Raw genomic sequence first — 25,025 nt, forward strand, 5'->3', positions numbered from 1 at the left:
AGTCTGACATACTTGCATACCAAAACTTTGTTCACCAAATGTTAGAGCAGTTTAACTTCTGCTTGTAAGTATGAATTTTTAAAAGGGAGAGCAATATTTAACTTTCTGCTCCAACGTCTAATTGCTTAACTGCAAGTTGTATTCAGATAGATGAATTAGCAAAGCATTTAAAATACAAGCTGTTGCTGCCTGTCCTCAGGAATGAGTTTTCCACAGTGCTTCACACTTCTCAGAGCCCAAACCACTGCCACAATATCCCTACCGAGGTAAGTTTATTCCTGCGGTAGCTTCATTTCCGACAATGCATCAGGAACAAACATGACCTGTTATTATTAGGTACAGTGAATGAGTCCTTGTCAGCTAAATTTAGCCACTCAGAACTCAAATGTTTGGTACAAGCCAATTGGCTGGGCTCCTTTATAGGCGATGGAGAAAGATGTGTCCTCACGAAGGGTACAACTTGTCTATAAGCTGATGTTCAAAGCGGCTGGGATGGATTGCAGGTGCTAGTTTCTATCCCCTTTAACTAAAAAAGTAGCTCAGGAACTCTTGCTTGGCTTCAGTCCTCAGCTTTTAAATACAGAAAAAGCCATCAAATCTCCAAACCCCCAAAACAGTAACACAAAATTACTATACCTTAAGGAACAACATCTATTATATAAAATAAAGCTTCTGCAAAAACGTGGTGAGAAAGGTGTTTGTTCACATGAGCATGCTTGTATATATACAGCATATAAAATCTGACACCTAAAAAAAATATATATACCAACTTTTGGCACAATTGAAAACCCTTCAGCATGTTTCTTCTTTGAAAGTATGCAATGCTTATAAGGAGGCAACTGTGATACTGCTTTTAAGCTATTTTAGTAAGGGCCCTTGACAAGCTTCGCATAAAATATTCAGCACTGATGCTTTCAAGTCCACACAATTTAACTTAAAAAGCTTTCTGTCTTCAGCCCACATTATAAATAGGGTTATCATAAAGGTGGTGTGTGGATTAGATGCCTTCCCTTATCCTTCCCATCTGCCTTTCTAAAGCATGATAGTATTGGATGGTCTCACAAACACAAGCAAAAAATGAAAATAATTTCTTCTCAGAATTAAAATTGTTTAATGAAAGTATTAATAGTTTTTAAGAAAATTGGAAGAATTTAACATACTGCATCAAACAATTACATTGTATCTCCAACAGGTAACAGTACAGCTGAAAAGCAGTTTGAACTATAAGGGTCTTTTACTTATTTAGTTGTCTATTATAAAACTGTACTGGCCATGCCTTCTGTTGGGAAGGCTTTTGCCTTCCAAGCTAAGTTTTGAAATGAAATCCTGGCTTTACAGAACTAAGGAGCCAATGCTCCAGATTTCAGAGGGAGCTGGCTTTCATTCCTAATCTTTTATTTTTATCTGTATAATGAACCGATACCTGTTCAATGTAAGGAAGTTCTTAAAATAGTACACTGAAATACTGAAAAACATCTACACTGTGGAAAACACAGCACCCACATTAACTTTTCAGACTATAGCTGCAACGAAGGACTCTTTGCAGGCATAAAGCAAAAGCCGTTTTCAATTTCTTACAGGCCTGGAGATTTCAGAGTATTTTTCTAAGCTATTCAGATGCCAAGGCTGGCATCAAGATGGAGATACAGTTGAGCCTATATGCTGTATTTCATAATGTAAATCTGCAGTCCTTAATCAGGCAGAACTCCAAGTGCGGTGTTTAAGGTTTTCTCAGCTGTTGTCGAAGAACTTCTGGATCAAGCACATGATTTAAAGCCTACTGAGATCAGTGGAAAAAATCCTACTGACATCAATAAGCTTTGATCAGACTCAGAGGACCAAGTCAGAAAGTTATCTAGGGCCTAAAAATGCACCCAGTGAGTTTTCCAAAGCACTGATGCAGCCTTTCTGCAGGTGCTGAAGACACTTTTATGACTGAGTGCTTTCCACATGGATTTTGAAAGCAAACATTCTCAGCTGAACAACACCAGTTTTGTCAGCTCAGCATCAAAACTTCTAGTTATCCTAGTTTTCTTCTCAAGTTTTCTACATTCCTATCCCGACTATACTAACCAGGCATTTTCTTTATTCTTTGTTTCTTTGGAAATCTGGTGTCTCTTTTTTGCTCTCATGCCCACTCCCAACTTCTTCCACCTCTCTGTTTGGTACACTTGGGAGTTTTATCCTTGACAATAGAACTTCATGATAAAATAGAAACTAATAACACTTTTAACTTCTACTCGTGTTATGCAAAGATATTTTAACTTCTGTTGAACTCAAGCTATAGGAAATGGTGATTTCAAACTGGACTTGATACATTATATGGTCATTGAGATATTTCCTATAAATATTTCAGATGGTAATTCTATTCTTCACAAAGAGAAAATGACTTAATTATCAGGGCCTTTTGCTCACACTATTCATGGAAACAGCTATACTTTTTTAGCATATTTAAAGATATTAAATTATGAAAACCAGTTCACATAGGGTAACTAGCAGAGATAATTATCTGATAGCTCATTATGATGACTACAGCAATTTATTAACAATAAGTGCCACGTTTTATAACATGGCACCAAAAGCAGATACTACTGCACAGCCAAAAAAGCCTCCTTGGGCACTAGCAGATTGAAAACCACTGCAACGTGTTAGTCCAGTCCTGTTCAAATCCAGATGCTCCTCTCTGCTGTATCAATATTGCATGGCCACCGCAATCAATTTCCTTGTCCAAAGCTACCCAGGTCAGCCTGCTGTCTTACAAGAGCTATGTATGCACATAGGTAAATACGATTTGCCATTTTCTATGTTTTATAATCTACCAGTTAACCTTTAAACATGTTTACCAAAGCCTCTACGAGCACAATGTCTCATTCTGGCTGGAGAATATCAGGCACACAATGCAAGGTTTATACAGTAACTTCTGCTTGACTGCAAAATGTATGAAAACAGAGTGACTCCCTGCCTGTCTTGAGGGGAACAACGGTCCTCTGTCTCCCCATCCCAGATCTAACAGTCATTTACAGGGACTGAAACTTCATCTCCCACCAAAAGGAGAAGTTTGCCCATTGATTTAAACTGTGCCAAGATGTAATTCCAGGTGACTACTGGCAAGATATTTACTGCAGTTATTGCAAATGTATTTCATTAACAGTAATGATACTAAAACATTGGAAATCCATGAAGGTGGAATCAGAAGGACCAGACCAAACACTCACAGGAGTCAATGGAAAGACGAAGTGAGCTCTGGATCATACCTTGCTTACAGAGCACCACCGTCTTTACAGCCAGCAACATTTTACACAGAGGATTAGAGGCATATTACCGATTATCTATATAAAATCCCCATAGAATAAAATGTAAAAGAGTAGATGTGATGGATGCAAACACAGTGAGGAAGCGGGAAGAGAAGGAAGCTCGTGTTTCCACAAAGAGGCAGAATTACCGCCGCGCCTTCAGGAGAGCCGCTTACAACAACTGAAATCCTTCACACTGAAATTTGCAGGATGGGATCCTCTGCTTGCTTTCAGCAACCTCATCGCATTGTGTGAGAAATGAAGCATAGGAACCACAGCCTGTAAACTCCTTCAAGTTTTAACAGCAGCATTTCAATTCTGAACAGTTAAAGCTCAGGGTATGTGACCGGGAGCCACGGAACAGTGGCATGAGATGGATCTTCTGTTCAGAGCCTGGGGAGCTCCCTGTGCTGCCTGGTTACCTTGAGGGTGGCTGTTTTAAAGAATCACCACGCTAATGAAAAAATCTACTTTCTGGAACAGAATATAAAGAAGGAGCAGTTTGCCCTTTCTTGTCAGCTTTTGCTGGAGTAAAACGAATTCACCCGAAATACAACCATCAGAGTGGGGTGAGAGGAAAGTGCAATATAATTAGAAGTATCACATGAAAGCTGTGATATGAAAGTCACAACCCCCTCCACCCCCACCTATTTATTCCAACTAGAATAACATCTTTTGCTCACACCAATATTTACCTCCTTGTTATTTAAAGAGGAAAAAAATGTCAGACCAACTTTTAAATTAACTTACGTACCATGCCTCCAGAAATGATTAATATTTCTTGATAGTTAACAGCCGCAATAAAAGAAAAACCTAGATTATTGTAACTGCAGAATTTCTTTTTGAACTAAAGCTTATTCCTCAAACAGTAAGATTTAATTGCTCGTGTTGTAAGGTCAGCTGCTACAAAATCATGATTATCTAAGATTTTTAATGCACAATTCAGCATGTTGCTTCTGTATGAAAAGGCCAGTGCTTTCAACAGGTAGGCTGGAAAACACAAGGGACTTCCATTAGAGAAACAAAAAGGGCAAACAAGAAAATCTGCAAGAGACCCCTGGGGAAGACTTACCTGCAGTGCTTGCTTGCTATCAGCCCTGATGGATTGAATCCATCACCAAAAGGACCACCCATCCCTATGAGCTTCTCCAGACCCTGGGAAGAGCACTACAGCTTTCCAGGAGTCGCAGCTGTACACAAGTTCACCAAGTTTATCTGAATTTGCACCAGGTGTTGGCCAGAAAACATCCAGAAAGTAGAGAAATACTGAAGTTTGGCTTACTGTGCATGCAGTTTCAGTTTGCAATGAGCGGGATGGCTTCTGATTATTTGTTGTTAGTTTTCAGTGTTCATGAAGGAAGAATGCTGACACCGTCACTCTTTTTATTGCTCGCAAAAAGCATTCAGTCTCCAAAAATATTGTTGACTTTACCGATTGGTTGCTTTCTTGTGCAATTTATTTTAAATAAGTTCTCTTTGGAAAGGATATTTTGGAATACACAATTAGAATAATTAACAACCAAATTTAAAATAAGAACATGGTGGAACGCCATTCAAAATCTTCAGCACATTGTTAGCATAACCTTCGCATATTGTGTAACTAAACATAAAACCCAGCGTCATAAGCAGCTGCAACCCCTAGCACAGCAGGGGGTGAGGAAAGACTGCTAAACAGAAAAGTAGCTTGACGTGTGGCTTCTCTGTTCTCTTCAGTGAGTTTATCACAGACTTGTAGCAAAAATTATTAATATTCAAACAACAAACACCGGCGGGGAAACAAACTTACATTTCTGATTTAATTAATACAGATTTTTGAGTTTTTACATAATGAATTCTAGTTTATATTAAGTACATCATTAGCTGTCCGACACAGTAATAATTTTTAATATTTGCCCTCAATCTGCAACTACCCACACAAAGTCTACACTAACAATAATATATTAAAATCATTAAAATCCTACACAATAAGCAACGTTTAATTGTTCCTAAAGTTAAAAGCCAAACCACTGAACTGGCAGAAGTCCCCAGATAAGCTCTTAGAATCCCGGTTTGCTAAAAATGATTTTTACAGGATTAGTTCCTGCTTTTGGAGAAGATAATGCCTTTTTTATTTTAGCTCATACAAGTAGTTCATATTAATGTTTCATTAAAATGGAAAAAAATAAACAAACTGGGAATCAGAAAAGCAAACGTACCACCTGCAATTTGTGAATAAAAACTAAGTATGAAAGACTAGGTCTATTATCTCTGCAATCTTGGAAAGACTAGCTTGACCAGGAACAACAGATCAATTTTAAAAGTGAAACAAAGGTAATGCTTTTTCTTATAAAATAAAATGTGCTGTAATGAACTTTCTTTTTCCTTATGTATTTAGAACTTCTAAGGTAGTTTTATTCTGGTAAGAGGACAAATTTGAAACCCTTCTCTGTGTTCATTCATAAACTAATTCTAATAATTTGCATCCAAAGATGGCTTGAATTAATGACCAAAAAAGAGTTTAAAAGCATAATTCATCACTTTATAAAAAGAAAAAATTAAATGTGCATATAAAAATATGAAGTGTAAAAATGTAAAATAAAAAGTTTAATGACTGCAATGCATAGTAAGCTATGCTGCTACTTAAATAAGAGTCAGTAGCATTCACCCAAGGTTAACAAGATTGAAACACTGCCACACTCAACTTTCTTCAAATTTATAATCACTCATAGATATTTAGTAAGTACAATAGCAAAAACAAAAGTAAAGCTAATTATAAAAATTACTCAGACGTAAACCAGCCCACCCTGGAAAAAAAATAAAAATTAAATGCTTATTTTTACCAACAGGTAACTTGGCAAATGGTAACATTTATTTTCCATCTGCTCCTGAGGTTTTTCCATAAGTAATACTACCTAATCTTTCTGCAGCTCCTTTACAGTGCCATGCTCTGCTTCCCACAGCACGCCCTCAAGTCTGCACCTTGCCCCTGTTTATCTACCTTATCAGCTCAGGAAGAAATTTCGGCAAAACTCTTCCTCTGGTCACCGATATCTCTGGGAACCGAACCCATTAAGATATTTCTGACCCCTACTCATGCTATTTTAACTGTCTGTTGTACAGGAAGGAACTGATAAAAATAGGATTACAATGCCCTCACAGATGAACTAGCAGGAGGCTTGATTGTGATTGATGCCTGAATAAATATACAATAACAGGCCCTACATTTCAACACCGCTTTTGATAGAAGGCAAGAAGAAGTGTCAGTTTTCACCGCCTGGACTGCAGGACTCTCTTCTCAAATACCTGGGAAGTGCCTTTGACTGAAGATTCAATCTCCTACTTTTAGTCTGACTTTACGTAAAAGACCAGGAGGTGGTTATTAGTAGGTAGGAATGAATATTAGTATTAACTTGTGAGGAACAAAGGTACATTTCTTCCCACAGGTGCTTATGTGTGGCCCACCCCCAAGTTCAAATGAAGGTCTAAATTCCTTTGAAGTCTAAATATCTTCCCCAAAGACACTCAGTGCCAAGGTGGGTCTATTGGAAAAATAAGCAACATCCTAACAGCTCCATGGAAAAAAAGTGGGCTGGACTCAGAGTCTGGGCTGGGGAGAGGAGGGCTGGGATTGCCCAGGTCTTTGACAGCTCATCACCTCCTTGGGAGAAGTTCTCAACAGGCATTTGGGTATAGACTTGGTGGGGGTTTCTATAGTAAAGGTGCATTAGCCAGCTCATTGCTGGGTTTGGATAACAGAGAGCACAGTATTTCCAGCCAACAATTTCAGATGGTTTTCCCTGACTCCATTGCACTGCAATACAGACTGAAGCCTGTCTGCATTCTTTTAATGTTTCTTAATAATTATTGAGTGATGTATTTATCACCCTAAAGACAAATCTCAGACAGTGAACTCGGTGCATCATTTTTATTAACCTTCCACTTTTTGGAGAAGAGGGCTTCAAGTGTCCTCAAATCACACGTTATCAGCTCCCACTTCAAGTAACACAGCTATCTATTCCACTTCAACAGTATCTCAAATACGCCCCTTCTTATCCTGCAAAAAATAGACACCTACTTAGCCTTCCAGTGCAACGATCCAGCCGAGAACTTCAGCAAGTACACAAACTTCACGCAGGCAAATGGTCCCTCTGGCTCCTTTGAAATCATCATGAAAGCCTGCATCTGTTCAGTACCTAGCTGGATCATATCCTGCTAAAAATAACTTAACTGTAACACTTGGCACTTTTCACAGTGCTTCATGTGCTGTAACTACTGTCCGAATGGCAAGCAGTGAGGAAAGCATACAGATATTATAAGCCTCATTCTATAGATCAGCAAATGAAGGCAAAGAAACCAGTTACTTCCTGCTCCTCATACAATGAGACTGTGTCAGAGCTGGGACTCCCCTTCCCTGTTCCCTCACCCATACGCTCCATCCTTCTGGCACCCGTGCGGCTCTCAACTGGAAGCACAGTCAGCATATGCAGCAGCTGCCTAGCAGTCTGAAGGTCTGCAAACAAACTTTAAAAATTCAGTTCCACTAATCACCACAGTCTGTAGCAATTAATATAGTTCAAATACTATAATTAAAAATAGTAGTATCATCAAACTGTGATATATATACCAGCACAGTATGATTCAAGAAGCAGAAGGACCAGATCTCCTTCTACTAGCATAGTAACTGTGCTAAATATTAATTTTGAAAGCATTTTGACATGCATGAGACTGGCTTTCACAAACTACAGACACTTTTCTAACACCAAGAAGCCATATGAACCAACAGTTTGCCTCCTGAAGAAAGCAATGCATTTACTGTATCTCTCTCTTACCCACTTACCTTTCTGAAAGGTGTCTGAATCAAAATTATTTCACAGCAGTCACCTATGTGAACTTGCCTTTCATGTACATGTCTAGTGCAAATCATGTGGCTTTTTGATGGGTACAGTAACTTCTTAATGCACTTCTCCTCAAGGGTTCAACATGCTAAGAACATATGCCAGCTAAGTGACACAAAATATATCAAGGCCACTTTCCATTCCCTGCTTTATACAGAAAGCACTAATTCAAATGGGCCATCCTTACGTTTACCTAAGCGCAAAGACAGGCACCAAACCCGTCACGCCATCTCTCACTATTCATTATTGGCAGATCTTACTGCAGTACTAATTATGATCTGAAGTCATCGTTCACCAAGAGAGTAAACCCCATCTCAGTGTACCTATATACTCGATCAAACCCCCAAACCAAAGCACTGCAGGAACAAGATGCAAAGCATTTACCCAGTATGAACTTGGCCAGTTCCAAATCTGGAGCACCACTGCAGCAGCTGTAACCGTGTCCCTGCTGCAGCCAGCACACACTCCCTATCTGATGCTCTGGGGAATGAATCACAAACCCGGCTGACTTGGAGGAAGTTTGTATGAACAAGTAACACGGCAGAGCTCAGACCCAGCATTACTGACTGCGGAACTGAGATTAAGCTGTCTCACAACCTCCCTTCCCTTCACCGGTTTCAGTGGGATTTAAATGCTTGCAGGGTGACATCAAAATTACTGTGTTCAAAGTCATTTAATACAGCATCTCGCTGCTTAGTGTCACTGGAGAAGGTGCCCTCTTCCGTCCGGAGAAGCAAGAAATCCCTGCTCAGAGTGGTCAGTGATGTACAAGCACCACACAACACCACGAGGGATTTCTCCGTTCACACTGTGATACTCCCTGGTGGTGTTTGTTTGTTTTTTAATATTATTATATATTACTTTTTTTATATTACTATAGCTGTGGATTAGTAGAGTCTTAAATCAAGGCTGTGACCCATATTATAATACCTTTTCTTCTCTGGGTTATGATGATTCAGCTGTGATTTGAACAGCATGCCATTCCAGCCCAGCTGTGACAAACTCTCTGTGCTACAGTTATAATGTAGAAATCGATTTTTGCATTGAGTTTGTAAAACCAAGCCAAACATACATAAAAGAAACTGAAATTTCCCAAGATTGTTTTTATTCCACTACTGATGATGCAACTCATTATTAAAGTTCACGTAGATGTACACAATGTAAAAAGTCATAAAGCAAAATATTTTTTCATATTGCGATTTAAAATATCTTTGAGTGACATTTAAATTCAGTTGGCTACTAACCAAATGATACGTACCCCCAAGCTGCACAGTAAGAAAGCACTTAAACCCATGCTGAACTTAAGCAAAACCATAAATCTTACAAATTTCACAGGATGAACACGTGCACTTAAAATTAAGGCAAGAGTTTACTGTTGTTTTTGTAAACGGGTGAATGAAATTTCAAAGACACACACACATATATATATGTGTGTATGTAAAATTACAAAACAATAAAGCTCTGTCCATGATGACTGCTGACAAGTAACAGACAATTCAAAGTCTGAAATATTAACTGAAGAATTTGAAATATTAACTGAAGAATTCTATGTGAAGTACTTCTACTAACAGATCCTGGAGAAGCAGTGAGAAATGTGGCACTGATCTGTACACCGTGAATTAAGAAGTGATACTGAGAATTATCTCCTAGTAAGTCTAAATTCAGCACAGAATAAAATTACAGTGTAATTGGGGTGGGGGAGTAGAGGAGGTACAATTGCTCTAAGAAAGGAGAATTATAGCTAGTCAGCTGCTAAGATTTCAAAATGCTCCAAAAACCCAGCTCCATTTTCATCACATTTAATTTTTGTAAATACATTAAATTCAGTCAAGTCAGTAAATTGAAATAATATAGAAGACTGCATCACCCCAGACTTTGGCAAAATGTGAAATAATGCCTTTCCAAAAACCTAGAATTAGCTTGCCTGTGAGGACTATCACACGGATGAATAGTGGCTAAAGGGCTATAAACAGATTGCAGCAGCACAAGGGAAGTGCTAGTGGATTGCCACAGGGATTGGTATTAGGATCAGTTTTATTTAACATCTTTATTAATGATCTGGAAGAACGGGTAAACAGCACATTAATTAAATTCACAGATTTCAATATAGTGAGAGGTGTTATAAACATGACAGTGGGGAAAGAAATTATACAAGAGGAGGTTAGAAACACTGAGAGAAGTAAGAAAACGGGATTCCTTCTGAAAAAAACAGGCTAATACATCTGAGAAGAATTAAAAAAACATAAATAATTAGTGAGAGGAAGAAACCTGAAACCCGTTAAGCTAAAACAAAAGACCTAAGGGCAGCAGCTGACAGCAGATTATGTATGAGCTTGCAACATGAATGGGAAAAAGAATAAAATGATCTGGGCTACGCACATAGATGTATCACGAGACATCAAAAAGACAGTGTGACGCAAGTCTGGACTTTCTGCGGAAGCAATGAAACATACGATCCCTGTATAACATCAGTATTTGAACTAGGCAAGGATCTCCCCTTGACATACAGTACGTCAGTGACACCCAGGCAGAATACTGGCATTTGGTTCTGAGCTTCTTGTGACACTTTTTGAAAGAAAAAAAACCCCAAACATCCAACCAACCAACCAACAAAAAACCCAACAGCCAACCACAAAAAAACAATACCCAGGAATAAAAAAAAACCCCACCCACTAGAAATAAGAGTGAGCAAAAGAAAAAAATCTGAAAGGATTACAAAGACTTAAGTATATTATGTAATAGACACCAGGGTCCGAAAGGTACACAAATATAAACATCACAAAAGGTACAAGAAACCTTTAGGATCACCTTATCAACCATGGTACACTTTCTATTTTTTTAAAAATGAGAATAACTTTGGAAGAATATAAACCAAGTATTAGTTCCCATTAGTAACACCTACCACACTGTGGAACAATCTTGAAAGGAACTAATAAAACTCCTTTTCTCCATTCAATAAAACTGCGCAAAACATTCAAAAATACAGCCTAGGAGACAATTCTGTAAGGGCAGAATGGCTTAATAGGCCTTTTCCATCCCTAACTTCAATGATTCCATATGAGACAATAAGCAGAGAGACAACCCTCTGCAAAATTAAATCACTGGGAATCAACTGGAGAATGAAAATTAAATCACAGCAAAGTATTTTCTTCTTTGTAAGCATTAGCATTAATCACATGCAAAAGTAAAATATTAGTTAATTTAATTCTCTGTGCCTTCCAGACTCTGGTCGAAATGAATCAATGCAGGAAGAGTGATTTCTCTGATAATTGGGGAAATGATAAGGAGGGAAGAAAAAAGAAGAAAGAAGAAGAAAAAAAAAACCCAGTACAAATAGGTGGTGAAAATGAAATTACCAGAAAAGGACTAGAGAACACCATGTTAGGGGACCCATTTCTTCTGAATTCCATGTAAGAACAATATATGTAAAATTTTACAGTGGCGACTTTGAAACAGCATTATCCAAAGACGGCTAGAATTGGAAAGAAACTCACCTTGGACAGTACAAACCATACTAATTTAAGTGACTGTTATTAATAGCCTGCAAACCCCTGAAAAAAAGGCTTGACTATACGGCACCTTCAAACGGTTAGCCCTCTGTAATGGCCCAGGTTTGCTGCAGGGAGAAGGTGGTGGGAACCCAGAACCCCAGCCCCTCCTCAACTGACACAACGCAGAGTGGGCACGATGAATTTGCAGGGCATGATGAATTTGGGAACCCCTTCTCCTTAAACTGCTGCGGAACAGGCTACTCGGGTGCGTGCCAGCCGCTCCCTCGGCCAGTTGTGTCAGCATCACGGCGATGATGAGGCACAACAGAGGGCATCGCCGCCACGGCAAGCGCGGTGTCACGCTGGCGTTTGGCTCTGCTTTTTAAGCCGCGAAAGGTCAAACTGGACAAGCCACAGCCTAACGAAGCAGTGTGTAGCCGGGGGTGAGGCAGCACAAAGCCTTTCAAATCGGTGGCTAAATGATGGCACGAAGCGGTAAGGGACTGGAGTCACCAGTGTAGCCAACAAGAATCCAGGTGTGGGTTTCGCTGGGAGTGAAGATTGCACTGGTTTTGCAAAAGCTGGTAATTTAAGCTTGTGAACTACAGAAATAGAGGTATGTGTCGTGGGAATACGGAAAAACGGGCATGAACACAGCAAGAGGCAAGCAGAGCAGCTGAGCCAGCCCCTGCTGCCTCAGGGCCAGGGTTTTTTCCAGACAGCAGCCCAAGTACTTTAGTTCAGTGACAGACTTTATTGAGCTGGCAAAGAAATATGTAATCAACATCAGAAAAAATTTAAAAAAACAAACCCAAAGGAACAGTACAGAAAAAAATAACTAGGGGTCTGGTTTGTTTCTTCTGATACATTTTAAAAATAGATACTTTCCTCCTACAGGGAGGAAATACTGTATTTAATTAGAAGCATAAATCATTATGCTTTTATAGTTAGTAATATCTTCTATAATGAAAGTCGATTAGCTTCTCACTACATATGCTGTTTATTGTTCAAATTTTACGATAAGTTCTAATAATGGAAGTGTTACAGATCAGTTTGGTGGGTTTTTTTGGTTTACATTCCACCAACTCTTACATTATTCTTTGTTACAGACACATCAGCAGAAACCTGTCTGGCTTTCTACCTACTGCAGAAAAATACACACTATCTTAAAGGATCCTCTGAATTTTATTGGGATAGATTTATCTTTAGAACTCTATGATAGCGTTGAATTTTAATCCTCGCATTTAAAAATGGGGCCGGTTCTCATCCCCACACACCTAGCGAGCAGTAGTGGTGTGACAGGCTCGTCCCGCTGCCACCCATTAGCTCTCTATCAACACGTAGCCGCAAATGTCACTAACTTCAGCAATTTTCTATAGGGCTGCAATTATTTTCCTCTTTCTATTTCCCCCATCCTACAGCTACACAATCAAGATGTAAACACAAAGAAAGTGCAGCAGACACATCACTGATTTCATTGCCATTTAAGCCAACCCTTAGCAGCTCTGTGCCATGGACTGATGAGGAAAGCGCATTAAGCACTTGCAACAGAACATCCAAGCAGGTCTGTTTTGCAGCCTGATTAATAGAAACAACCTCTAAGGACTAATCACAAGTCGAGCCCTGTTTTGTAGATTAATAGAACAAAGGCACAAGAGAATAGGGAAGGTTACAGGACTAGAATATAAATAAGAAAAAGGTGTACACTCTAGGTAGTTGGACTGCTAGTAATTATCAGCTGAAGGCACATCCTTACAGCGGGGTCTCGCTGCTCTGTGCTAAAGCAGCTCACTTCCAGATGGACGATCAGCCTCTGCATCTCTGAATATTTTATCTATCTTAACTCCAGAATTTATGAAACAACAAAATCCTTTGCTGAAACAAAACATACTTTCATCTCACACTTTAGGCATCACTTAAATTTCTGTTGATACCAGATGATTATAAAATTTTCAGGAATTATACTTACCTTTCAGTTACGCATAGACCAGCGAATACAGTACTGGAATATAACAAACAACTGTTACTAAAAACACTGCTGCCACTACAATATGTTAGCAGATGCTAAGACCCAGCAGAGATCCTACACAGCCCACCTGACCCTGCAAGGAGGTGTGCTGCTCCTGCTGCGCCAGCCTGGCCAGCGGATTTTGCTGGCCCTGAGCAAGATTCCACCGCATGTGGGAAAGGTGTTCAGCCAGAGAAGAGTCCTACAAATAAATACCTTTGAACCAAAATGCAAGGTAACAGACCTTTTTTCATCACTTGGAATTTGCTAACGTTCAACAACAATTAGAAGCTATGCATGAACTATGTGCGGTGTCTACACAAATACCATATAGAAAATGATGAAACTTTTTCACCTCTACTTCTCTGCTTTTGAAAGTGTTCAGTATGACTGGCTATAACAAAACATGGTGAAGATAATCACAACACAAAAAGCTGTGTCTGTGCCTGCTTCAGAGTTGAAGAACAACTGCAGGTACCACCCTTTGCCAGTGCTTCATTAAGCATGTGCAATCTGCTGTCCAAAATCCTGAACAAACTAAAAAAATCCTTCTAACTTCAAGAAGGATGGATTTCATCCATGATGTGACAACAGAGTATCTCTATCTACAGACAGATTAAACAGTATTTTCAGAGTGATTTATACTTGACTTCTTTACATATTTGCTAAGCTCTTCCAAAAGCTCTACCTCTTCCAATGCTCTACATGCAAGAACATAAGCAACGCATTCCTGAATCTTATAAATCTAGGAATTTATAAAAAAGGATCTTCAAGTTAGGCAGTGGAAGACATTCTTCCTTAAAATGGTACTTTCCAGGTTTCTTAACAAATGCAAAACCTGTGTTCTATTCACAAACAAAGAGGGAGACAAACTTACTAAGAACTGAAAAAACAAATCCAGGTAGGTACCCATAACCCTGGAGACTACAGTGTATTGGGGCATCCCATATTAAAAATGGGAACACTTTAGGATTACAGCTTTCAGAGCACTCAGTTTGCCTTTCTCCTCCATTTCACTGTGGTGCAGGACATGGAAGTGGCCCAAGCAGCCCAGATGGAACACCAAGAGAGGTGTTAAAGAGAACACCTTTCTTGCGGTTTCTTTTTATTACATTCCCAGTTTTGGAAACAAGATGCATTAAAATCTGTGCCAGGAAAAGGAGACTGAAAGATTCATCCTTCTTACATAAAGCTTTCTTATATGAAGTTTGAGGCGATACACAATCTGTAAGTATATTGCCAGGGTACGAACCCAGAAACCTTACTCACGAGAGCAATACAGTTAGCAGCTGCAAATATCAGCTTTTGTCTGTAAGATACACCGATTCACATAGGTACAGAAATCAACCGGCTCTTTGAAGAACCAGACCACACAACTCTCGTGTTTGTCCTACCCAACCAGCAAACACTGCTGAAGCATAAGAAGTGAGAGCTCTCCAGAAGCAGAGGACAGACATGTTGGCAGATCTGCAGGTACAATACTCAAGTACTTACAACATTATTTAATGCAAAATAAATAAAACACACTTCTCAGATGGCTGCAAATCATCACGAGCTCATTTTCTAGGAAGCATCATTTCCTCTGTCAAAGTAGCCACAGGCGCAGGGTTTCCAAGCATGACATGCATGTCAGTATGTAAGGCAAACCGCTAAGCACATATATTGAAGGATACTGTGTTTAGCGTTTATCTAAAACACTAAAGAAGAGGAACACAGAATGGAGTTACTAGGTGGCAAACCCCATTACTTTCTCCCAGGTACACTGCATGCACGCCATAAAACGATGTGCTTGTCTGTGCAAAAGTAACTGAGGAGATAGCAAGGCATCGCAGCTTGTGAGGCCAGCTGTACTTACTCAAGGGTGTATGCAACTCAGCCACGTCTATGGAGGCACAATGATAAGCTGTTGACCTCTTCCTGCTTGTAAACCACTGCTTAAGCTTTCTCCCTGTGTACACATACACAAACATAGCTCTCAGCCATATTAAGATTCTGAAATTTAACTAGCAGAGTCAGAAATGTCAGCAACTCTCATACTTTAGATGCATACAAACCATAATACAGACTAGCACCTCAACATTTTAGAGGTGGTTATAAATACTCAGCGGTCTCATTGATTTTGAACTGAATCCGTGAGTGTTGACCACTTCTGAAATAAGGTGCCAGATCTATTCTGCTGAACGGATTCTCATGAAAACCTGATGAATGTAGCTGTCACTCTTGACCTTTATGTCTATGCTCAGATTCACGATCAGTGTTCTCTTATTTGAAGTGCTTGTGCAATTTTTGCTTTATTTCATAGCCTCTGTGACTTTAAGCTTTTTATACATGTCAGGGTAAAGTCAGCATTCTGATCAATAAGTATTAGATAAATATGACCGAAATCATCTTGAAGAAAAGTCATCAGGAATCTTATCCTTGACTGGGAGCTTACAAAATCTAGTCACTTGCTACTTGACTTCTGTATTAAAACCAAACACAGTTTTTCAAACACAAATTCTCTTCCATTTCTAGTGCATTTTATCACCATCACATCATGTGAGGTTTACCACCAGTTCCACCTGAAACAATGTAAATCCTTCCAAAATTGTTTCCTGTTTGCCCTGAATAGATGAACTATGAAGCAAACCACCCGTAGACTACACCTATTCCACACACCTGACAATACACAGGACAAGACCTACCTTCTCCCCCATCGTCCCTCTCCCCAACCCCAATCTCATTCATTTCACCACATCTTATAAATACACTTGAAAGTAATCCCTATTTTTCCAATTACAACTTAACTCAGCAAAGCTACTAATACGTGTATCTGCACATAACTGATAATTATATATTTAATTAAAGCTTATTACAAACCTCCCTGAGTCAGTGAACCTACCCATGTCCCAAACTTGGCACATTTAGGTACCCTGTTGAAGCATGGAGGGGGTTGCTACATTTCTCCAGTGTGGGCTGACACCTGCACTGTGAAGTCTCCTGTAGTCTTCATGACTACTTCATGTAGCCCATGTAGTAGCGCCTTCTCATCCAGGGTCACAACTCCTGACTTAGAAATGATTCATGCATCCAGTGCAGCAGCACTGCCGATAACAGCCCACAAAATGCACTGATGTGTTGTTTGGATCAAAATACCGTGCTGGAAACACACATGTGTTCGTGCATGTCGGGCTGGATGGGCTTCGCCCTTCCAGTGATACAGCCCTCATGTAGTCTGCCAACCCCAACTGCAAAGCCTTGGTGTCCCGCTTAGCTCCTCGCTGGAATTCTAGTTTCTCTGGCTCACCAGCCCCTCTGGGACCCTGAAGGTCCTCCTGCTCTGTGGTCCAGCAGCCAGACCCTGGCTTGCACTTGCCCACACACCCTCCAACAGCCTCTTTGTCTGTCACTCAAAGCATCCAGCGGCTCCCTAATTCTTCTTGCTTAGGGTATAGGGGCAATTAAGGAGGAAAGCAAGTAATGGGGCTTGAGGAGCACCACCCAGTGCAAAATCTGCTCTGATGCCAGCTTATCAAAGCTCAGGCCCCTCTCTTATCTCTCCATTCGCCTACTGTGAAGGTGGTTGTCCTCAAGCAAAGTAATTTTTCGGTTAACCTTAAGAGCATGGTATTTTCAGTTTTGTCTTTCTTCCCTTCTGCACCAGACTACCACAAAGAGGCATGGTGCACATACAGGTAGGAGAAAATGGAAAAGCAGGAGTCCTGAAGCGCAGAAGCCACATGGAAGAATTTATTCAAGCAGGCATCAACACACAGCACTGAGTGCAATCCCCATAAGGAACTGCTTATCTCCACATTTGGCTTAACTCTCACCTTCCCTCCTCTTTCCCCAGATCCTATTCTTTCAGGGGGTTCAGACCTCCTCCCAAGGTGAAGTCTGTAGCAACCAAGTCGGAAATGTCAGGAGTTTTATAGTATCCTAGTTAATCCCTATTCTTCCTAGCTCCTTGCTGGGTGCAAATGCTTTCAGCCTGCTCAGCATACACAAATGCCATGTTGACCACTGTGTTATCCCAGTGTTCAGCAGAAGGAAAGAAAACTTCTTGTTCCCAGGCAGCTGGCAAGGGAAAAAAAACACAAAACCAAAGCAAAACAGAAGCACAACCTGTGGGTTTTGTATGCACAACTTGTGTATCAAAATTACCTCGTTGTTGGGCAAACTACACTTCAACCCACAAACAGGAGACCACCATAAATAATTAGCCCCTCAACAGCACAGCTCACGCTCATTCCGGCTCTTTGCTTTTTTGCACAGCACCTGCTGAACTCCAGGAAAACGGAGCAGGAATTTGAGATATGGAGCAGATTCCCACAATCATCTGCTTGGTACTGCTCTGCAGGAACTCAAACCCCCGTTTCCACACTAGGAAAGATTCAAAAGAGTTAGGAGAGCTATCATTTTGTGTCTGTTTTAACTGGCTAGACTTCCACCCACAAACAGGCACAGTTTGTGCGTTACGCTAGTAATGAATACTCTAAAATTCTTATTCCTGCTGAAGTCAAGCCTGAAGAAAAGGTTAAGACTTCATGATCTGCCCTAGTGCCAGGATGCAGAGCTTTCCAAAGAATCAGCTAGGACAGGTCAGCATCACAGTATTAAAAATGACTTATGAGATAATATATTTAAAATTATAAACATTCCACTATAAGAAAAAAAGGAATGGAAAAAGGAAAGAAAACAAAGAAAGCAAGCTTTTAGAAGTAAACAGGACATTTTTTTTTACTTAGAAGTGACTCTGATATCAAGGAGACTGAAGAAAAATCCCAACAAGACATTCCTAACAAGGCAAAAAATGTAAGCAAACCGCTGCAATTCTAGACCGGGGGAATACATTCCTGGATCCTAAAATGAGAGACCTGAAGGACAAATGCCAAGAAAAATGAAACAGGAGCCTGCACCTTTAAACACAACCACGCTACGGTGGCGGTGTGTTTGTTTAACACACAGACAGAAGACTTCAGTCTTTGCCAATATTTTTCTCAGTTGCTGACTTCCACTGCATAAACACCAGAATTTCTCAAAAACTGGTACAACACCAACAGTCTTGTCCAGTCTCCCCTGGGGTTTCCTCTCTACTAAATAGCAATGAAGAACTTTATTGCTGAGTCGTTCAGTTTCTATTCCTCCCTTTTTTAGGCACAAGCTAATTGCCCACTAAGACTATGAAAATAAAAGAAATGAGATCCATTCGAACCCATCAGTATATCTGAATCCCATCATGTGAGTTGCCAATTGGTTTTCCAGTCCTCACGCTCAATATCTGCTGTTAATTTGCTTGCTATTTCAAGAACTTGAAGACTGTCAGCAAAATCCATGATGCATTACAAAACTTATAATTGAAAAGAAAAAAACCAGCATCTGACGCTTTTCTGACAGGATAAACACAAAGTCTGAAAACATTGATCAAAACAAGGGAGAGGTACTAACTTAGAGCTACTCATATTAAAATAGATTGCAAATGAAACAGGGGGAAAAAACATTTACAGAAATAATTCCAAACTGAGTCAGAACCATTTGATGAAACCGCCAAAATTTACACGGGGCTAAAAAGAAAAGAAAAGAAAAAAAAATTGCACAAAACGTTATTTTTAAAGGAGATGGTTGAACCTGTCTGTACTTTCTTAAGGCTGCATTATCCATGCCAATTAAAATTTTGCTTCTGAAAAAGAGTTAAGGCACTTCCTCTAGAGTTACTAAAAAAAGCAAATGAAAGCTTTGGCTTCGCAGAGGTGAGCGATAGCGAGCCGTTTGTTCTTGACCTCTGGATCACCGTACAGATCAAATTCTTGGACATAGGAAAAACCCACTAGTATTCATTAAAAGCATCTGGGAGGCCAGCTTTGTGCTTCTGTTCTTGAGACCTGAACAAGCTACAACTTGACAAACGTGCAGGATATTGCTGAACAATGCTGCTGTTCCTGTCAGAAGGGAAGAGCTTTTTTCCCAGCTTCATTCAGGATGAATTGATTATCATCACAATGATGTAAATAGCAGATTTCAATCACTATTTAAATAATCAATTTTAATCTTTTACGTTTGTGCTTTTCCGTTATTTCCATAAAATTGATTCCATTAACCATTCAAATGCATTGCTTTATATTGAATTAGCTTTTCTATTAAACATCTTCGTCCCTCAAAAAAATTCGTCTACCTATAGTTATCTAAACACATATATATGCTGAAAGTCTTGGATCTTTTAATTCTGTTAGATATGGCTGGATCATGTCCATATATTTTAACAGCAAAAAATAATGTAAATTATTGTTTATTAGATTTTATATTTATGGGTTGTGACATTTTTTGTGGATTTTTTTCCAGAGAACAGAATTTAAAATCCATGAATAAGTCTGTTGCCTCATTATTCATGAAATTAACTACCATACATTTCTATGCACACAAGTTTAGCAGAATATTTTTTCCATTTCAACTACACCCATCTTTCAAACAAACCAAAAAAGCTACCTGTAGAGCTGAAGAGCAGAACAAAAAAACCCAGATAAAAATATTCTCCCTGAACAATTATTTCTGTCAAAATGTGGTTTAAACAAATTCTGGCTCCGGTTAACTGCAATTCTCTGGTGGTTTGAATGCTTTTAAAGCTTCATTAAAAAACAGACACTGCTAGAATATTTGTATTCAAACATCTATAGCATACTACAGTAAACTCAGTCCTTAGCATGGATGAACAATCTCAAATATAATTTTTAAAACCCTCATATTTTACAATAACATTTGAATTTAAATAAAACTTATACATATTCAGCACCTGAAGCTGCAGTAAAAACAGACTGTCTCTCCTTACCCTTCTACAGATACATCAGTATGAGTTATGCTTACATATACGTCACAAAGGGAACTTCAAGATTAAAAAATTCCTATATCGATTACTGCCTGTGCTTTTTGTCCTGTTCAATAAGTATCCTCAATCTCAAATTTCCAAAGGAGAAAATGTTTCCCTTAGAATCTTTAAGAGTTTTGACTGCACAAAGTATAAACTATCGATCATTATCCCACCAAACAAGCCAGGTTCATAGGATAAAATCAGAAGGAAGAGAAAGGAGGGAAATGTTTTTGTGGATTGTTATCTATAAACCAAATGGAAAGTCTTCAGCCATTTTGCTCCTTCAAGCTACATCAACAAATCTCCTATTTAAGGTGTGAAAATGTCAAGTTACATTTTCCTCCTCTGAAAATGAGCAGAGCTCCAAATGTGATTCATGTCCCACCCTTGCTCTTTTCTCTTTTAGGGGCTGATACTTTTGTTTTCTACTCCCCTCCAGCTAATGCCATTTAATACTCTCAGAACCATCAGGCTAAATTCAAATTTTCTGCTCCTTAGAGGCTGTTGATATGCACCACCGCACATTCCAATTGCAAATACACATGAATGCTCCTGTGTATTGTAAGTTATTTTCTACATACAAATTCTACTAAATTGTAAGTTAGGAGGCACTACTTGAATTCTCTTAGGTCTTTAGAAAGCTTTCAGATGTACCATGAGTAATAACATGTAATGAATATGGACTGATATTTCTTTTCTGTAGTTACACTGAGTTGCAATTTACATTTTCTAAATAGATGACTTATAGCCAGTTTTCCCAGTATCCTGGCAATTACTTCTTAGAAACCCCTGACAGGCTGAAACCTCCAGAATCACAGCTGTTATTCTTGGTTTGATCCCTCTTTTTAAATTAAAACCAGTAGCTTTATCGGCAAATGAGATTTTTTTCCCTCTGGAAATACTTACAAAAATGCACATAAATTGAACATGCCAACTTATCTCATTTTCGGGTTGGAGCATCTTCTGGGTTAATGACCAGTGTTCCACTACTGTGACAGAACTAATTGGAGTAAGGAGGCCATAAATACATACAAAACCCCCACAAATTCCCTTCCTTTGGGGTAATCTGAAGATTTATAGTAACAGAGTGAGATGTGATTGGAGGAGAAGGAGAAAAAATTTAAGAAGTGCTAACGGTCTTGTCTGATCATTCTGTCTCAGTTTCCAGGCACAGAACAGATTTGGAACAGATTTTTCTAGTATCTGATGTGACTTTTCCTTCCTCTCAAAGGCCAACTAAAATGCAGGAAGCTAGCTGAATTTTCACATTTTCCAGGAACAGTCATTATTTAAAAAAAAAAAAAGAGGGGGGGGGGGAAGAAAAGGCGACACTGCATCTCTATGCTCCGAACACAAACTAGCTGATCTAAAAAGCTCTACTCAAAATGATAGCTTCATACATATGCCGTTCACTTGTTATGGTTAAAACACCTCAGTTCCTTGATGCAGCATCCCTTAATATTTCAAAACAAACGTCCTAAATCCGTATGTATACCTGCAAAATTAAAGAACTTCCAAATGCAGCTGGAGACAAGAGGGTAACAGATTGCCATTATGGATTCGGGAAGTGAAAAAGGGGTAAAGATCAGTACATTTTGCCAGTACATATAAATGCAAATGCAAAGGCATATCACACAGTTCTCCATTTCAGAACACTAAGCTTGCTCTTGCCCAGACTTGGATTCTACGTTCTCCAGATCTCTCCAGCAGCTCCGTAGTAAGCAGAGTTCACGTAAATCTGCCCCAAATAAATTTGAAAAGATGCCTACACTTCATTATCACGGGATGCCTGCAGAATACAAGCCCTCTCAGTCCAAGGCATACATACGAAAGAAGGCGAACACAACCTCAATCTTAGCAGCCAACCTTCCAGCCCACATGACTGCTCGCCTTACAGCAAGTCTCAAATCCACCTCATGCTACCCAAGGCCTTAGGTGCCCTGTCTTCTTTTTGTGTGTTATAAGCTATTACTAAAAAAGTTACTTTGAAATGTCTGTAAGAGGTGACTCCTAAGCTGAATTAAGATCACCTTTCTCAATTAGCTGATGCTGCAGGATTTAGAGTATTTAATTATTTTTTTTTAGCTGAGCAATGTCAGGCTGATTTAAACAACAAGCTAAAGGCTGACTTAAATTAAAAAAAAATTAGTAGCTTAAGTGAAGAATGTGAGATACAGAGCTAGATTACAATTTTGTAGCCAGCACTAATGGACACAACATGACCAAAAGAAGCACTGTCAGAAGTGTCAACGTGTGTGGTGCTGCATGAATCACCAAGGCCTGCAGGCCAAGTGAAAAGTCAATAGAGATGAGATGAAGGGGAAAATTTCTAATATCTGTATAGGTTTGCCCAATTCTTTGGTTCAACCCTTGCCACTCCCCCTTCCTCTCCTACTTTCACCTTTAAAGCAAGCCTGGCACCAAAAATCTAAGTTATAAGATTATAACAAACCCTTCTTACAGGTGGACATAAATTAGCATTTAAGTACGTCAGCTGACGACTAAGAACACCAAGTAGCATAACGATTATCACCATCACTGAAGTTGAGGTTTCTGGTACAGCCTGAAAGGACCATGGCTGTTGTTAGCATGAGAATTTAAAACAAGTGCTGCTCAAGTCTCCACACAGAGAGGTATCAGGTGTCACAAACAACGTGTAGAAAAAACAAGGAAGTCTCTCCTTACTGCAAAACTGGACAGAAATGTTTCCTGCATATGCTTGGCACAGGGGTGGAATGCGATCAAAACTGGCTTGCAATTTCATTATCACAACTTTAAAAGCAAAAAAAGCCTAGAACTGATCAGAAATAATGCTTAAAGCACCTGCTGCCTTGTACCTTGTGCTGTGTGCGTATTAAATGCTACCACACTAATCTATTAGCACAGCAGACACATGTACCCAAGCAGCACACAGTGTACCGAAGCTTCTCTAATACATACCAAGATGACACTGCAGTTAATCCACAAGCACAGAGTGGATATTGAACTTGCAATTTTTTAAGTGCATTCAGCAGGCAGAATAGAAATAATTACAATTCCTTTTGTCTTATTTCCCACACGTGGCTAAAAATAGCCTATTTATACACACACACACAAAAACAAAGTGGCAATTGTTTCAAGGTGGTTTACAGTTAAGTTTGATACTGTTCTGCGGGGCAATACAACAAAGCAACTTCATGCATTTTCAACAGGAATGATTCCTGCTGCAGTTCAAGTAATAAACAGCAAAGAAAGTTTAAATTGAGACTTACCATGGGGCACCGTATATTCGGAATCCTTTAACTGTTACCTCTGAATCTTGTAAGTAAATACTATTTGTCAGGAGTGACTGAACATTGTCAAAGTCCTCTGGTTTCAATTTGGACACAGAGGGAAAGCGGTAGTAATCTTGTTTAACAAGGTCTGCCATGAATTCCTTATCAAATGTCAGTTCATGATTCCCAGCAATCACTATTTTATATTCATATGGTAGGTTTCCTGAAATAACAAAAAAGAGGACTTAATTAGCACATTTTCCTCCCACACCAGCGTTGCCGGCACAATAAGTAGACAGCTAGCAGCAACAGAATGAAATACCCAAGATCTGTGTGCATCTCCATGTTGAGCAGAAGTTATTACTGCTGCTTCTCTTCCACTGAGTGAAATGATGTTGAAATGTAAAGTAACAGGACACAAAGCAATGTCACAACCAAAACTGTGTACTGCAGAGTTAAAGCGCACTGGTAGGCACCAAACGAGCTCCAAAGGTGGCATAAACCACCACTGCTCCCTTGCTTTCAGCTGATGACACACTGGTTTAAATTAGCCTAAGATGTGACACTGAGTCCTACCACTTGGAATCACAGCACCATTCAGGCTGGAAAAGACCTCTAAGATCATCAAGTCCAACCGTTAACCCAGCACTGCCAAGTCCACGACTAAACCATGTCCCCAAGCACCGCATCTACATGTTTTTTGAACACGTCTAGGGATGGTGAGTGATTCCACCACGTCCCTGGGCAGTCCATTCCAATGCTTGAGCATCCTTTCAGCGAGGAATTTTTTTCCTAATATCCAATCTATATCTTCCCTGGTGCAACTCTGCTTAATTGATGGGACTGGGTCAGAGTCAGCAGTCCTGAGTCCCAGCCCACAGGAGGGGGCTGCAGGGAGATGCCACAGGTGGCTGAGTGGGTGGGCAGAGCAGCGACCCTAGGATGCTTCAAGTCTGTTGTGAGGGTACTAGGCACCGGGTACTGAATTAGACAAGTGGCATTTATTTCAGATCTAACCTGCTCTCCAAAGCTTCAGTTCATTTGCAATGGACTTTCACTTTATTCTTACTATTTATATATACATACACACACACACACACACATATATATATATATATGTCGTAGTAGCTCATTTCTGTAAGAAGTACAGGTGTAAAAGAAAGCACGAGATTCAGGCAAGTAAGATGTAAGGTAGGAAAAAGGAATTGTGGTTAATTCATTTACTGTGAGGGTCAGAGACAAATAATACAGACTTGATTACCCC

General features: G+C 39.5%; 1 protein-coding gene across 3 annotated transcripts in view; it reads right to left on the reverse strand.

Moving 5' to 3' along the window:
• MPPED2 (metallophosphoesterase domain containing 2) overlaps positions 1-25,025 on the reverse strand; it is a 108,808-nt gene that overhangs the window by 25,135 nt on the left and 58,648 nt on the right. For all 3 annotated transcript variants that reach the window (XM_055722966.1, XM_055722967.1, XM_005436167.4), the window contains exon 4: positions 23,759-23,984. In XM_055722966.1, the coding sequence (XP_055578941.1) occupies positions 23,759-23,984 (226 nt within the window). The remainder of the gene's footprint in view (positions 1-23,758; positions 23,985-25,025) is intronic.

Source organism: Falco cherrug, chromosome 10, assembly GCF_023634085.1.
Source record: "Falco cherrug isolate bFalChe1 chromosome 10, bFalChe1.pri, whole genome shotgun sequence".
In the NCBI taxonomy this organism is placed as follows: Eukaryota; Metazoa; Chordata; class Aves; order Falconiformes; family Falconidae; genus Falco; species Falco cherrug.